This window comes from Panicum hallii, chromosome 2 (assembly GCF_002211085.1).
Source record: "Panicum hallii strain FIL2 chromosome 2, PHallii_v3.1, whole genome shotgun sequence".
Classification (NCBI taxonomy): domain Eukaryota; kingdom Viridiplantae; phylum Streptophyta; class Magnoliopsida; order Poales; family Poaceae; genus Panicum; species Panicum hallii.
In genome coordinates this window covers 21,438,813-21,455,516 of record NC_038043.1, presented here as the reverse complement: position 1 = coordinate 21,455,516, position 16,704 = coordinate 21,438,813, and the positions used below count along the sequence as shown (strand labels likewise).

Below are 16,704 nucleotides of genomic sequence, written 5' to 3'. Positions count from 1 at the left end.
GCATGCTCGCCGGAGCTCCACCGTACCTACTAAATAAGGCTATCTCCAACCGTCGTTCTCTATATCCTCCTCTATATCCTTCATTTATAGAATTCTCTACAAGATTCTCTCCTCTATATCTCATTTCTCTCCAACAACGTTCTCTAAATCTCGTTCTCTATACATTAAACCCTATATTAGAAACGTATTTTGTTCCAAATTTTTATACGTACGTATTTATCATACCTCAAATGCTATGGACATATTTTATTTTTATTTAATTCAGTGTTTAAAACGTAAAGAAAAAATAGAGAAGAGGAGAGAGAATCTTTATATATAGAGGAAACCTATAGCGTTCTCTATTTTAGAGTATCATTTAGAGAACGCTGCTGGAGTAATAGAGAACGGAATCTTCTCTATATATAGGATACAGAACGCTTTAGAGAATGCCGTTGGAGACAACCTAATATTCAGCTCACGATGAGCTAAATAGACCAATTCTATATATATATTATATATAAGAGAGAGAGAGACAGAGGGGGGGTTATTCCATACCCGAATCCCTGCTCAAGCTGTGCGTGCGACCGAACCCGAGCACCGAGCACGCACGCTACCAGCCTCTCGCTCCCCGCGGTTTTCTTCCGTTGTTCCCCGCTGCTCATTTTTTTTCTCGGTTCTTTTTTTCACCGGCCGCACACCAGTTTCTTGATTCGCCCACGACTCGCCCAAGATAGATCGTGGGTCATAATCTCGATCTCGTTCTTTTTCCTCCCGTTCCGTTGCTCGCACCATCCACAGGCCTCCCTCCCGTCGCCGCCGCCCCCCGCCGTTTTCCAGCGACAGTTCCGCTGAAGCCGAGGCACGCCAGACGCAAGGTGCCGCTCTTGCCGTCCCTCGCCGGAGCCTGCGCGACCTGAAGCTGCTCGTGAGGTCCTCCACCACAGGTTACTGCATCAGCTCATCCCGCCTTCAATTCTCCAACAGAATGTCTCCCCTTTACTGTGCGTGATTAATCCATACGCAATCTCATTTTTCCATACTTCATGCAGATCGAATGTCCATGATTTGGTTCCGATCTATTGAGGCCTTTTTACCATGATCTGATTTGATTCTGTTCTATGAAGGTCTTCTTCGTTGTAGATCTGGAATCCCAATTTCACGATGATGCAGGTCTGTCCCAAATCAACATTTTTCCTTGATCCAAATTTCTATACCGCCATGGTGTAGTGGAATCAAACTAGCTGTGGCCTGACGGCCTGTAAGGTTTTAGCAGCAATTGGACATGTGCCGCTGGCCGCCGACGGATTTGGAAGCACTGGGTAGGGTCGTAGGGCTGGGGCCACGTGCGGAGGCAATGGGATAGGCAGCGACATCACCGAGTGTGTGCTTTGCCATCCAGTGGAGCCTGGACTTGCTGCTGACTGCATGATACCTTCAGCCATCTGTGTCCCAGCAGCCCAGCGAAATTTTTGCTCTCTGCTCTTGTCCTCAATTCTTCCTCGCTGGATACAGGGTACTTCTATACCCTTTTTATTTTGTTTCGCTTACTACTGTCTCATTCTGCATATGAGCTGCTAGCCTGCTACTTCTTTTGTGTTTCTAATTGCTGCATTCAGTATAAGCACCTATCTGGGTGATCGTAACTGGGTGTATGATCTTACAAATGATATAATATCTCATAGATTGCGATTGTTTAGCCTACCCCAACTTGCTTGGGTCAAAAGGCTAAGTTGTTGTTGTTGTATAGATTGCGATTCTTCCAATTGGCCGTGCAATGTATGCGAGCTATTCCATCATAGTTAACTACTGCTGCTTTTGGAATATTGTAGCACAAGATGTAGAACTATGATTCATTACAAATATTCTAACTGCTGCTGCTAATACATATTAACACAATGTTTGCATGTAATCATTGCGTTAATTTTATTTCTTTCTAGAAGTACTCATTCTGGTATATTTTCTTAGCTCAATGCATGTGATTCTGTTTAGAGAAAGGAATTTCAGCTCGATGTTATATGCTTGACCAAATTCACTTCAATGTTGTACTTGGGACATGGAGTTCTAGAGTAGGCCAAGCAAGCTGTGATGTTGTGCTGGATTCTTGCATGAAAGATGCATAATTTTTCTTTGTTGATGCATGGCATAGTTGAGCTACCTGTTTCGTTGTTGTTCTTGTCTTTTCATGGCAAACAACATGTGTTCTTTCCTGCATGTAGGATTTGATGTTTCTACAGTTCTATAGGACGGCGATTTGCCTGGCGATGCTATACGGTGCTGAATGTTGGCCTACAAAAAGGCGACATGTCCAGCAACTGGGTGTAGCAGAGATGCGTATGCTGCATTGGTTCTGCGGGCACACAAGAAGGGATAGAGTCCGGAACGAAGAGATTCGAGATAGGGTCGGGGTGGCACCTATCGAGGAGAAGTTGATTCAACATCGGTTGAGATGGTTTGGACATGCACAACGGAGGCCTCCCGAGGCGCCGGTGCGTAGTGGAGTTTTAAAGCGGGGCGACAATGTAAAGAGAGGTAGAGGTAGACCTAGACTAACTTGGAACGAGACGGTTAAGAGAGACCTTAAGGAGTGGAATATCGCTAAGGAATTAGCTATGGATAGGAGCGCTTGGAGATTAGCAATTAACGTACCTGAACCGTGACTTTTGTTACTTTTTGTTTAACCCCTGACTCTTCCTTTGGCTTGTGCCCTTTTTGTGTTTCTTAGTCTTGTTTTCTGTGGGTTTCATCTCTAACCTACCCCAACTTGCTTGGGACAAAATGCTAAGTTGTTGTTGTTGTTGTTGTACAGTTCTGTCATGAACAGACCCACTGATTGGGGATCTGGGATTGCTCGGATACTTGCTCATGAAGCTCTAAGACTAGCTAAAATGTTCATATTTAGGGATGTTTCTTCTTTGGAAAAGGGTGTTTCCATTTTGCAGTGAATGAGTGCTAGTTTGATCCACAATTATTTGTTAACCAATATATGGAAAATTGATATATGAAATTTCCAAGAAAAGCTATGCTCCAGGTAGAAAGTGATTAGGAGTTTTGAAATGTGAGAAACTGAGAATTTGCACTATTTTCAGTGCATGCTGCCATTACCATCTGTTATTTGGTAGTCTGTCCCACTATGCATTAATTTCCATTTTATAAGCCATTTCTGAAGATAGGAATTATTGTTGTTTTTCATGTGTTGGTATGTCCCATTTTCCTGTTGTTCCCAACCAATGCACTACTACGGAATATAGTTTTGCCCTTGTAGAATCCACGTTGATATCGTACAGCTGGCTATCATACCATGGTGTCCTATGGTCCTGTTTGCTGAGAATTTGGTCAGAGGAGATGACCACAAGGGAGCCAGCTTGTGGCCAAGTCAGCCGCTCTACTCCTCCAGACCAGCTCCTTTGATGCTTGCACATGGATGTGTGCTTTTGGACTTCCTTAGGATACTGTTATACTGGATAAAGAATGAAGAATTAAAATGAGAAGTGGCCAAATCTTCTAGTGTTCTCAGTAAATAAGCAGTCTGAAATTTAGTGATGGCTAGATGCAGAAGCAATTTTCTGAATACCAAGTACATGCATCTGAAATTCTGTGCAAATTTGATAAACTCACTGCATACTGAACACTACTGCAGTTGCATCTGCATGTCTATATTTCTGTATAACTTTTAGTGTCATTTGTCGATATGAGGTTATGTCATAGAACTATTTATTCTAGCCAATGAATAGATCGTGATGAATCAATAGCTAGCAATTATGTGTTGTTTTGAACTACATGTTGACATCTGCCTGCAGCTCCAAGATCACATTAGAGCATATTGGTCAGAACAAAAAAGCTTGACATTTGTTTGCATTACAGAAGACATCCAGACAAGCTGTTAGACAATGGTGAAGGCTGAAATATCCTCGAGGCAAGTGTAGAAATCATAGCTCATGCCTGATGTGGGCGAAGGCCGGCATACACATGTTGTTTCTTTCCTTCATTTGTATGCCAATAAATCAATCACTAGATTATAGATTCAAGATATGTAAATTCTTTCTGGTATTCTTTTTTGAGATTTCTGGATGCTAATCCTTTTTTATTTTATTCACATAGTTAGCTCATTTAATCAGTTGAGTTCTGCTGTTGGAAAAAGCATTATTCTTCACTGGAGGTAATCCTGGTCCAGTCTCTCCGAACCTTCAAATCTTCTCGCAATGGGCTTGTGGTGCCATTCCTCTGCAGCCCTGCTCGTGTGTCTAGATGTGTATGCAAGCCCCTACCATATTTGCTTCTTCCAATAATGTGTTTCAATGTCCTCTGTCTGCTTGTTATTTTGCTTCTGAGAGTGGAGCTAAGAGATGATTCTGCCAAGGTTGTACGGTGGTGGTCTTGTTTTAAAGGATTTCATCCTAGTTTATTTTGATCTGATGTTCTTGGTGCTCTGTTTCGTGTTTCCAATCGGATCGTTGAAGTTCATAGTACAACATAGGATAATATAAAATAGAACTGATTCTTTTACTTACTCCAATTTCAGCTGTATGATTCATATCTGCAAATACATGTCTGCTTTATGTTTTCTACTTTAGTGTAGCTAGTTGCCACTATATGTCATACTGATTCATAAACTTTTCTGATATCTGAAACTTCTTAAATTTGGTTATGACAAATGGACTGGCTTATATGCGGTCATATATACATCTTTCTACTAAGCATTATGTTTCAAATTGATCTATTTGTGCAGTATCATAATCGTGACTAATCCCCAATGGAGTTTTTTTTATTATTTTATATGCTTTTTTCCTTGAATATTTATTTGGATGAAGGGGTGCAGCTGCATCTTAGATGTAAGTACTCATGCGTGTGATCAAGGATAATAGCAAGCTTCGGCAAGCTAATAACAGCTCGTCCTCATCTTCGTCTACATCCGGCTTGGGTAATAAGTCGAGTTGTCTATGCTACAAGCATGGTCCAGCGCCATCATTTTGCGTCATGCTCGTGGGCACTTGGATTCTGTGATCTTCGACTATCGAGTGCCCGAATTTCACAGTAGGATTCTTTGTGTTGAGCATGTCCTGTCGCAGTATTTTCAATATCAGATGGCAGTCACAAAATCATTATATTCTAATACCAATATGCTTGTATTGAATACCGGCTTCTGTCACAAATGTTTGTAGTCGATTATATTCTAATACCAATATGCTTGTATTGAACACCATGTTCGAAGAAGACTCGGGGCTAGTGGAGCGCGATTCCCCGCAGGGATCCCGGCCTTTTCCCCGGAACGGGCTTCCCCTCGTGGAATCGTGGCCCGGGCCAAATTACTGGGCATTTGGAAGCCCACGGCGCGGGGCAGGCGCTCCCGTTCCCATCGATTTCCCCGGGGCAGGCGCTCCTCCGTGCGGCTCGCGAGCGCCTCCGCCTCCCCGTCATGATTCCCCGAGTCGAAGGCGCCGCCGTCGCTCCGCCCCTCCGCCTCCCCGTCCAAGCCGCGCCGCCCTCCCCGTCCAGGTCGCACCGCCCCGTCCTACCGCCGCGTCGTCCGCCTCCCCCAGCTGCCGGTCCTCCGCCTCCCGGTCAAGATCCGGCACCGCGCCGCCCTCCCCGTCCAGGTCACGCCGCCCCTCCGCCTTCCCGTCCAGGCCGCGCCGCCCTGGGAACGAGAGGGGAGGGAGGCAAGTGGTCGGCGCTTCTGACAAGACCGCCCGCCATCTTGCTCCTGCAGCCGCAGATCGGATCTCTCGAGGCTGATTCATTCTCCAGGTGAGTTCTTGCACGCCGTCTTACTCCATGCCACAGGTTTCTATTGATTCTTTTTCAGCCTTTGCTCGGCTCTCACCTCTCAGCTTGTGATGACTTGTGAGCTTCTTGACTGAGCCTAGCCTTGTTGTTTCTGTACCTTTTGCTGGATTTGATGATGCTATTGGCTGGCTAATTGTTGGGAACTTGAAATACCCTGTTCTGTTGACTAGAATCATTCCGATTCTTAGCTTTGGTTCCGATGGAATTTGGCTAGCTCGGTCAGCTTGGTGGTTCTGTAGAAAGATTAGCTTTGAATTCCATCCGAAGATAAAGAAGAGAGAGTACCTCTGTACAAGTTTCGGCCTACTCCTCAGATCAATTCTCCCTTTTCTAAATTACTTGTCATCTTCAATACAATTCTCATGCTCCGTGGTGTTGTCCTTGCAGCAAAATTTGATACGTTGTTTCCTGTTCATGCGGCATGATTGGTGCGTGTTTACTTGGGACTTGCGTGCTTTGCAAAATTCTCTTGGTCCTGGGTATCCGTCAATTGCCATTACGTTTGGTCCTGGGTGGCTGAATTTCCAATGGTTATCCCTCCTACAGTATTGTCATGTCTTAATTTGGAAGCGAGTCCAAGCATAGCACAACTGAATGACTGATTGTTGTGGTCAGAATAGCAACTCTTTTTTCATGTGTGGATCAGCATTCAGAACTGCTACGCTTTGTGTGGATCAAAATTATTTGCATCATTCTGAATATCTGCTTCGTTTTGTTGAAATGGATTGAAATGACTAGCAATCATCGTTTTGTTTGAACTGCTACATTTTCAGAACTACAGCTGATCGAGAAAAAGAGTTGAATGCTGTGCAGGAGGCTTAGCTCCGCAGGGCAGAGGAAGCTGCAGCAACAGAAGCTGCACTTGAACGTCAAAAGAAAGAAGAGGAGGAGAAGCTGAAGAAACAGCGTGAGGAAGAGGTACTTCAGTTAGCTGGTCTTGAAAGTTGGCAGAACATGATCGAGATTCATACATTTACCATACTTGGATAATTTTATTGGCTCATGAGCATATATTTTTATTGCAACTGGGTTGGGCTAATTGTAGAAGTGGGTTATGCGTACAATCTGCTAAATTGTTAGGTCTGTATTCTGAAGTTTTTTTTTTGTTTTACTAGCAATGACATATTACCTTTTTTGTGATGTTTATGTTAAAATAGGAGTTAAGAGTCCGAGCTTGCAGAATAGTATATTGGATCTGCTGGCTAGGCAGCTCATATTTCGTCTAAAATAATATATTGGATCTAAAATACAGCTAGCTAGCACTATTTTACTAATAAATAATATCATATCTATACTAGAAAATGGATTCTTGGGAGGATCAAGTTAGAAGATTCATGTCACAAGAGGAAGAAGAGGACGACGAACTATTTCTTGTTATGGTTCCTGCGCTTCAATTGTGCCTATACGACGAGAAGATGCTAGAGCACACCTCATCTCTATCTGGTGCAGAAAGTCTCAGAAATTTAGAAGGTCATGGGAGGTGGTGCAAAGTGGAGTTTAGGATGGAGTCCGAGATTTTTAGAGTAATAGCACACTTTCTCGCGGTGTTAAGATTGAGGAGCAGTTAGGAATGTTTATGTTCATGCTCTCTCATAATGCTAGCACCGAGAGGCTAAAAAAGAAATTCCAACATAGTGGTGAGACTGTCCTTCGGAAAATTACGGAGGTCTTCGATATAATTCCAGCTACTCATAGATTTGTGAAGCTGCCAAATGGAAACTGCGTCTGATCCTCGATATATGCCTTTCTTCACTACTAGAAATAATAGCATCCATGACGTGAGGTTTCAAATTTCATCATTAAACAGACCACATCTATAATGAAAATCATCATAGTTCTTTGACGGTAGAAAATCATCATAGTTCTTTGACGGTAACCCTCAGCCGGAGCTACGACGAAAGTAAAACATGCGTCACAGAACAACGTCTAATGTCATCAAAAAACAACACGCCATAAACTCGTATTTGCGATGACAGCGACTTGTCATAGAACTAGTGGGGTGGGGAGCACATATATTTGAGAATGTTCCATAAAAGATTACTACTAAGATGGAATCATATGAAGAAATATGTATAGTTTATCTCTCTTTTAATCCGGGATTAAATCTTTATCTAGTATTTCTCCCTCGTATATGAACTCTAAAATCGATGATTCTTTTTCCTATTTTTTTCTAAAATAATTTCCATTTCATTATTGAGAAAAAAGGAAAAAAAATAAGATAGGGGTACAAACAGTGCCCCCGCTACAACATCATATCTCTTACCACTAGGTTGCTCATCCGTTGGGAACGTTACAGAGCATTACAGATAAATGCATAGATTTTCAGTCGATTATGGAGAAAAAAGGAAAAATATATGGAGCAAGTGGAATCAAGCCATGACCTCCCCACTACAGCAACAAAGGTCTTACCACTATGCTGCACCACTATTTGTGATTATTACAAAGCGTTAATACGTAAATACAAACTCTCACAACCTGCCAGAACTAAAATAAAAGGAAAGGAAAACATGGTGAAGGAGGATTCAAACGGTAACCTCACAACTACGTCAACAAGGGTCTTACCACTGTGCTGCACCATCATTTGTGATTTTTACGAAGCATTAATATATAAATACTAAGTCGCACAACCTGCTAGAGGTAAAATGAAAAAAAAAAGAAAATATGGCCCAGGAGGAGTCGAACTGTGACCTACTATAGGAATAGGAACAAGGATCTTACTACTACACTGCACTACTATTTGTGATTATTAGAAGCGTTGATTTATAAATATAAGTCAAATGACCTGCCAAAGCTAAAATGAAAAAAGAAAGAAAAACATGGTGAAGGAGGATTCAAAAGGTAACCTCACAACTACAGCAACAAGGGTCTTACCACTGTGCTACACCATCATTTGTGATTTTTACGAAGCGTTAATATATAAATACTAAGTCGCACAACCTGCTAGAGGTAAAATGAAAAAAAAGAAAATATGGCCCAAGAGGAGTCAAACTGTGACCTACTATAGGAATAGGAACAAGGATCTTACTACTACACTGCACCACTATTTGTGATTATTAGAAGCGTTGATTTATAAATATAAGTCAAATGACCTGCCAAAGCTAAAATGAAAAAAGAAAGAAAAACATGGTGAAGGAGGATTCAAAAGGTAACCTCACAACTACAGCAACAAGGGTCTTACCACTGTGCTACACCATCATTTGTGATTTTTACGAAGTGTTAATATATAAATACTAAGTCGCACAACCTGCTAGAGGTAAAATGAAAAAAAAGAAAATATGGCCCAGAAGGAGTCGAACTGTGACCTACTATAGGAATAGGAACAAGGATCTTACTACTACACTGCACCACTATTTGTGATTATTAGAAGCGTTGATTTATAAATATAAGTCAAATGACCTGCCAAAGCTAAAATGAAAAAAGAAAGAAAAACATGGTGCAGGAGGGTTCGAACTGTAACCTCCCAACTACATTAACAAGGGTCTTATCACTATGCTGCACCACCATTTGTGTTTATTACGAAGCGTTAATATACAAATACTAAGTCGCACAACCTGCACGACATGGTGAAGAATACAGATATGTTTAATCTTTCTCTTTTTAATCAAGAATTAAAATTTTCTATTTTTAATCCGGAATTGAAATTTTTAATTGGTATTTCTCCCTCGTATAAACTCCAAATTTGATGGTTCTTTTCTCTAGAGTTTTCTAAAATTATGATCTTTCATTTAATGGTATTTGTTTTTATGTTAATTTCTGTTTCTTGGATCTTTTACATATGACTTGTTTTCTTCCATCCAAATAGACAATATAGAAATATGTTTTTGCATAACAATTGGTAATGTAACTTTATATTTTCTAATGTTAGGGTAAAAATAAGCTTGTGTCCAAATTTGAGGTGCATACAAGTTCGAAAATATTATAAGTTACTCAAATCTCAAAGTTTCACTTGAGTTATAAGAAACTATGCGAGAGATGTATTCTTTTGTGAATAATGTATGGTCCAACTTTACTAAAACTATTGAAGTTTTTTATGACAACCTTATGGACCAAAAATATGTTATCATGTCAATTTGTAGAATTTTTTGACCAAATTTAGATATTATTGCAATTGTATGTGGTATTTTGGAGAAAGAAGTTTGAATTGTCCCTCGAAGAAAGTTGAATTTTTCATATATCTCCAAGTGATGAACTAGAATAGAATATATGATCTTAAATATAATTTTTGTGCAATTTTTTGAATCTTATTACATACATGTAGTTCAATTTGGAATTAATTTTGTTAACTATATAGAAATTCATTTCATACATAGAAAATTGTAAATCAGCTTCAAAAATTTTAAAACTTCTACAACACACTTTATATGTAGTCTATTATATATAAAAAATGTATTGGTCTATGTAAAACAATTATTTTTATGCATTACTTCACAATGGTGCAAATAAAATGAAAAGGAAAAAATATGTTAAATGGGTCGAAAGGATAGTAATAGCCTATTTTCTGCTAAGGCCCGACTTATCCTGGCTGTTCGATATGATCCGACAATTTAGATTGAGCCCGAGATGTATAAAAAGACCTAGCCAACACCCCTCAAACCCTAGCCACTCCTCCCCTTCGTCTCTCTGCCTCTCTCCCTCTCCTCAGACCCTGACCACTTCTCCTCAGATCTGTCGCTCCCCATGCGCCTCCACCTCGGCCTCCTGTCACCCTCCAACTCGACGGCTCAGCATCCTGTCGCTGCCGCTCTCGCCGCCGCTCCCACCACCGCTCCTTCCCTCCCGTCACCGGCGCCCGTGGCGGCGTACTCGCAGCCGCGCACGCGAGGAGGTCAGTTCAGGACCTCCGCGGTCGCGAGCTCCGTGTGGGCCCAATACGGCAGCAGGGCGCGATGCCCGGGACAGTGCAGCCCCCCAGGGATGCGGCGAGCTGATGCAGGTGGAGCTGCTCCTGCTAGCGGGCTTATGGCCACGTGGATCCGGAATTTTGTGACGTTTTGTGATGCGTCACAAAACCAAAAAATGCTTCCGTGATGGAAGTTTTTTCGTCATAGATAAAATCGGTTCTGTGATATTTTTGGAAATTTCATCACGGTAGTTCTAACTCGACACGACTTGTGTGACGAAGTAAAATTCTTCACAAATTCGTCACAGAACTCTCTTTATGACGTATTTGGCCTTTACAGTGACGAAAGTCGCTCGTCACTGAAGCATTGATTTCCACTAGTGCTTCCAGGTTAGTCATAGGTATTAAATACTTGCCCTAATCAGAACTTCACAACACATGGTTCCGACACTCATTCCTTGGTTTTCTTTCTTTAATGCAGAATTGCATTGGTGCTATAGATGGCACTCATGTCCCAATCACCATTTCAGAAGAAAAAGCTCCTCCTTACATAAACAGGAAGGGAACATTGTCACAGAATATGATGTGCGCGTGTGACTTTGATCTGGAATTCATTTTCATCTCATGTGGGTGGGAGGGATCAGCATCTGATGCGGGAGTTCTTTGATCTGCTCATAATAAGGGCTTTCATGTGCCGGTGGGGAAGTTTTACCTTGTAGATGGTGGATATGCGAATACACCCTCATTCATTGCTCCGTACCGAGGAGTTAGATACCACCTTAGTGAGTTTAGAAGGCATGGATAATATGCAAACTATAAAGAATTGTTCAACCATCAGTAAGAATTGTTCAACCATCAGCATGCTCAGCTCCGCAATCATATCGAAAGAGCTTTTGGTGTGCTGAAAAAACGGTTTCCAATTCTCAAGGTGGGGACATTTCATCCAATTGAGAATCAAATTAAAATTCCAGCAGCAGCAGCAGTCTTTCACAATATCATTAGAGGGCATAACAGGGACGAAGGGTGGATGAATCACCAACCAAATAATATCAACCGAGAGGACTATGTTGAGCTGCCAGAGGGGGATAATAACTACCCAAATGAAGTGGAATCAAATGATGGAAACACCATACGAGACCAAATTGCCCTTCAGATGTGGGCTCAGTACAATAATTAGTTGATGCTTATGTGTGGTTCTTGTAATGTAATGTACTCTATGTTTTCAGTTATCAAGTCCATGTTATTTACTCTATGGCATGTAATATATACTCTATGTAATGTAATCTGACTTTGTATCTTACGAGAAAGTTCTAATGTTTGGACTAATGCTGATCACTAGCTGATACATCCTTTATTTCTAATAGCCATGTTAACAAAAAGTTCAAGGGCTACGTGGAGCTACACTCATGAGAAAGGACTTGTTGAAACAATGCAGACGCTTGTCAACATCCCCATGCTGAGGGGACAGAATGGTTGGACAGCAGAAGGTTGGAGACATATTACCTACAAATTGAATGAAATGTTTCCTAACGCAAACTTCACAAAGCAGCAAGTACAAGAAAAGGAGAAAGAATTAAAGGGGAACTATAGGATAATACGAGAAGCTAGAAAAAGTGGTTTTTGGTTGTGATGGCACTTTGGGTATGATCAATGCTGAACCCAAAATCTGGGCAAAGTTGATAAAGGTAAGTACTAATAAAAAATTGAATTAGTTTCGAATCTTGAGGGGTCTATTCTGATTCTAAGTACCAATCATATGTTTTGTTGTGTTCAAATAGGATAATCCTAAAGTCAGCAAGTTCCGCAAGAAGGCTTTTCCTTTATTTAACAGCTTGGGATCATTGTATGAAGGTAATACTTTTATCTGGCCTACAATTAAGTAATTCACTTGTTGCTATTCACTTGTAAAATAGGAAGTATCGCCACAGGGGATTTAAATTTTACATCTAGTGAACCTGCACCTCAAAGAACTCAACAGCAAGTTGATCCTACACCTCAAAGAACTCAGCAGCAAGTTGATCCTACACCTCAAAGAACTCAGCAGCAAATTGATCCTATACCTCAAAGAAGTATCTCAGAGCAAAGCACCCATAACACAGCACCTAGTAGAAATCCATTCAATTCTGGTCTTGATGGCATAGAGAGCACCGAAGTTCAATCTGCTGCAACAAATCAAAGTTCAGAGGATGTAGAAGGTGTCAGCGGCAAGAAACGTAAGCAAAGTCAAATGGCAACAGGACTTGGAGACTACATTGAATTCAGGAAAGACCAGATTGAAAAAACTATGAAGGAGCTCAATGAGAAGAAGAAACATGAAGAGGACTATTCTGTTCAGAAGTGCATTGACATTATGGATGCCATGGAAGAACTAACTGATGAGCAGAAGGCGGATTGTAATGAGCGATTCCAATCTGAAATGAATAGTCAAATATTTGTGGGCACCAAAAACCAAAAGGTCCGGCTTATTTGGTTGAAGAAAAAAATTTCTCAGGTATATCTAACATGCTGATCACTAGGTCTGCTTATTTGGTAAATGTATTCTTTTTACTTTGACTAAAACTGCAGAATTATTGTTTTTGTTTGTTCAGGGTAGCAGACCTAGCTTTGGCCATGGTGGCGGCAGCGCTTTTGGTTCTGGAGCATCTTCCATGGTGTGATAATTCAATACCCTATACTACTGGTATGAGTATACGGTGAGTCCTTCCTCTCTCCTCGTGCTCCCCAGATCGAGCTCCTGCAATTTGAAATATGCTCCGAGTTTCCTCTGTCATTTTATCTGCTTATTAGTTGAAACCGAGTTCCAATTTCTTTGCTGTGATCGAGAAGAATGTAGACATAATATTATTCTTATTCCTGATCGCGGGGAGCAGCGGCGGGCGACCTGTGCGGAGCCGCGGCATCACGGGGAACGACGGCGCGACCTACGCGGAGCAGCGTCCGGCGCGAGAGTGGCTGCAGGCAAGCGCGGCCCACGGATCACAGCGCACGTGGAGCACGGTGTTGGAGCAGAGCTGGGAGCATGCGCATGCTAGGGATCCCACTATTTTTGCTATGATTTGTAGGTACTGGTATCCGCCTCAGTAATTGAGCTCTCTCATACCTAAAAAATTCACTGCGCCCATTGATTTTGATGTAGTTTTGGTCAATCTCGAGGAGTTCAGAAGTTCAGGGCGTGTTTTTTTTTTATTCTTGTGTGTTTTGAGCCATCAAGTTCAGTAATATACCCCTGCTCTAAAATCTCAGATGCGTTGTATTGTTACAGTAATGTGTCTTACTGTTTTGTACTTTCAGTAATCCATCCAATGTAAAAAAGTTTTGAATAACTGGTTCTCTAAATTACTGAATCCATCCAATCAAAAAAAAGTATAGGTGATAAAGTCCCAAGTCACCAAATAACTGGATCTCCATATTACTGAATCCAAGCATGTACATGTTCTGTTACTGGAAAAATAATTCACCAAAAATCTGAGAAATTACTGGAAAAAGTACATAATACTGAATAGCTAGTTCTCTGGATTACTGAATCCAAGGATATACATATAGTTGGGTGGTGCCTACGCATATGTACACATAGTAGTTATGATTAACTATCTCATGCAGCCTCCAAAACGGAACAAGTCTAAAAGAACACATGAAGCATCTTTCTCTTCACTTGGAACCCTCTCCCTTCTGAAGTTCAGTACTATCACTGTCGTATGCATGAGGCGATGAGTTGGGAAGGGGTGCCATGCCCACATGAACCAGCCACTAGTAAAACTCTGAAAAAGATCATTGAGAAAAAACAGAGCGAGACCGGCAGGATACTGAATTACTGGGTTACTGCTTTACTTAGAATAACTGAAATGCTACATAGTATTACTAAGTTACAGAGAATTACTGAAAAATACAGAAGCCACTGCATATACTACTGCACTACTAAAACTAAATGATCACATAAATTAATAAACTAACTCAATCGGTACTGAAAAAACTATTGAAAAACTGAATGCCTCCAATGCATGCATAAACTGCTGAACTACTTAAACTAAATGCTAGCATAAATTACTGAAGTAATGAAACTAATGATAGCATGAATTACTGAAGTTCCAAATGCAGCAGTTTGTAACTACTAGGCATATAATGTAAAGAAAAAGGTGATTTTAGGAATATTACTGAGACTAAGAAAATCAAAGATATTAAACTACTGATCTAAACAAACTACTAGACTAATTCATGAATTTAGAGCATCAACGATTAGTAAATTACTGAGACTCAAAATGCTAACCTACTAGACTAACTACTCGGTTCAAATCGTACTGGACTATTTACAAAAACTAACGAATTACTGATACTAAATCCTAACAAAAAACTAATGGCCTAACTATCCAACATTCAACAAGGTTTAGAGCATCAAAAAATTCAGTAATCGATGACAAAAAGTGGGCGTGCGGTTTTGGATATTGAACATGACTCCCGCTGTTCGTACCTCAATTTATCAGTGACGTTGCTTGCTTAATGACCAGCTCGATAGGATCAGCATGTCTCCATTTCCAACATACCCCGAGAAAACCTAGAATCAAAAATTGAAGATGGAGCATCCACAGATCCATCAAACGTCAAAATGTTGCTACAACAGGGAAAAAGCCTTTCTGAAGGATACTACCACAATTCTAGGCGCCGTTCAGTCTCACACTCATTCAGATCCGCTACTAGAAAAAAATTGCATGTCCTGATCAAAGCCTTTCTGAAAAAATAGCACATCAGGATGGGTCACCTAATCAGAGAAGCTGACTACCGCCCGATTTGCATGATCTAACCGTGTCCTGATCGATCAAAGAAGTTGCACATACATGCACACCGATAGGGGGATTGCAGAAAAAAAAATTAGAAGCACATACGTGTGATGCTCACATCGTGCGTAGTCTCGGCAGCGTGTACGCAGGAAGGAAAGGAAGGCAGGAGGCCTACGCGACGGCCAGCGGGGCACACTCGAGGACGCCGCGACCGCCGGGGCAGGACGCGGTGGTGGGGAGAACCAGCAGGATGGCGATAACAGCTCGCGTCAGGGCAAGGGCAAGGGCCCGTTGCTTGAGGCCGCTGCAGCGCAAGGGCCCGGGCGGGACCGCGCGCGTCATGCACCCTGTGGCCGCTGCTTGCCCGCCGCGCTCCACCATTGCCGCTGTTTTAGAATAAGAATACCGACGAGAGGGGGTGAATACGCAGTTTAACTAAAATTATAAATATTAAGCAAATTTAATTAGTAATATAAGTGAGCTCCTATTTCTATCAACTCCTACACTAATAGGGTTTTGCAATCTAGGATGACAAGTAGCAATTCAATTTCTAATAAGGTAACGTGCTCAAAGTAAATTGCTTAAATTGAGCAAAGAAATAACCGGGCAAGAGATAAATAAGAATTTTTCCCATGGTGTCGATGACTTGCCGGTCACTCCTAATCCATGTTGAGGTGAACTCAAAACTTTCAACCACTCTTGATCTTGAGCCGGCTTGAATCAATGAGCCTCTCCAAACCTCGATTCCACTCGGGCGAGGTGAGCACAAGAACCTCTCACAAACCAAATCGAAGCTCCTCCACAATTTTCTTGAAGGGCTCAATGGTTTCACCTTCTCCAAGCCATCTAGGAGGCGGTAACCCCCAAGAGTAACAAGCCGATGATGCTTGCTTGTGAAAAGATCTAGATGTCAACTTGGGGGGGGGGGGTTGGGGGGGGTGGGTTGAATAGTTGAAATTGAAAAATTACAACACTTAAAACAAGTTTATCATTAACTTTCAGAGTTTATTTGTCCGAAATCTCTGCAACTTCCGGAGATTCCAAAGAAATATCCGGATACTCTAGAGAAAAGTGCTGAAACCAAACTCGACCAATCAAACATCAACCAAAAGTAGATCGAAGGAATTTTCAAGATTTGTAGACTTGTTTATACCCCTTTGCTTCCTCTACCTGCAGTCAAACCCTTTCCAACAAGTAGATCGAGAGAAAACCCTAGAATTCTAACAAGAAATAAGAACTTCAACAAACCACAAAGTGAAAGCACTAAGACACAAGAATTTGTTTCCCAAAGTTCAGTTCCGCAAAGGGAACCTACCTCTCCGTCATGGC

At 41.5% G+C, this 16,704-nt stretch overlaps 1 protein-coding gene across 21 annotated transcripts; it reads left to right on the top strand.

The window, feature by feature from the left end:
* Positions 1 to 345: 345 nt before the first annotated feature.
* On the top strand, positions 346 to 13,845 carry LOC112883335 (BAG domain-containing protein Samui-like). 21 transcript variants are annotated; one of them, XR_003226816.1, is made up of 12 exons: positions 346 to 923; positions 1,029 to 1,149; positions 1,253 to 1,492; positions 3,841 to 5,010; positions 5,189 to 5,724; positions 6,537 to 6,681; positions 11,968 to 12,090; positions 12,153 to 12,288; positions 12,382 to 12,454; positions 12,532 to 13,058; positions 13,192 to 13,296; positions 13,474 to 13,845. XR_003226816.1 is itself a non-coding variant. In XM_025948619.1 (9 exons), the coding sequence occupies exons 5-8, from the start codon at positions 12,247 to 12,249 to the stop codon at positions 13,258 to 13,260; spliced, it is 747 nt and encodes a 248-aa protein (XP_025804404.1). In that variant the 5' UTR covers positions 1,156 to 1,492; positions 3,841 to 5,010; positions 5,189 to 5,724; positions 6,537 to 6,681; positions 11,968 to 12,246; the 3' UTR covers positions 13,261 to 13,296; positions 13,474 to 13,845. The 21 variants fall into 21 exon arrangements, 1 of the variants encoding a protein (XP_025804404.1); XR_003226815.1 differs by having other exon boundaries at positions 12,039 to 12,288; XR_003226807.1 differs by having other exon boundaries at positions 11,968 to 12,288.
* Positions 13,846 to 16,704: the final 2,859 nt, after the last annotated feature.

What these genes read in the sequence shown, in the direction of transcription:
- LOC112883335 (XM_025948619.1), top strand. Translation starts at nt 12,247, where the DNA reads ATGATCAATGCTGAACCCAAAATCTGGGCAAAGTTGATAAAG. An exon ending in TCTGGGCAAAGTTGATAAAG is followed by an intron (nt 12,289 to 12,381) that starts GTAAGTACTAAT and finishes GTGTTCAAATAG; the next exon opens with GATAATCCTAAAGTCAGCAA. An exon ending in TGAAGAAAAAAATTTCTCAG is followed by an intron (nt 13,095 to 13,191) that starts GTATATCTAACA and finishes TTGTTTGTTCAG; the next exon opens with GGTAGCAGACCTAGCTTTGG.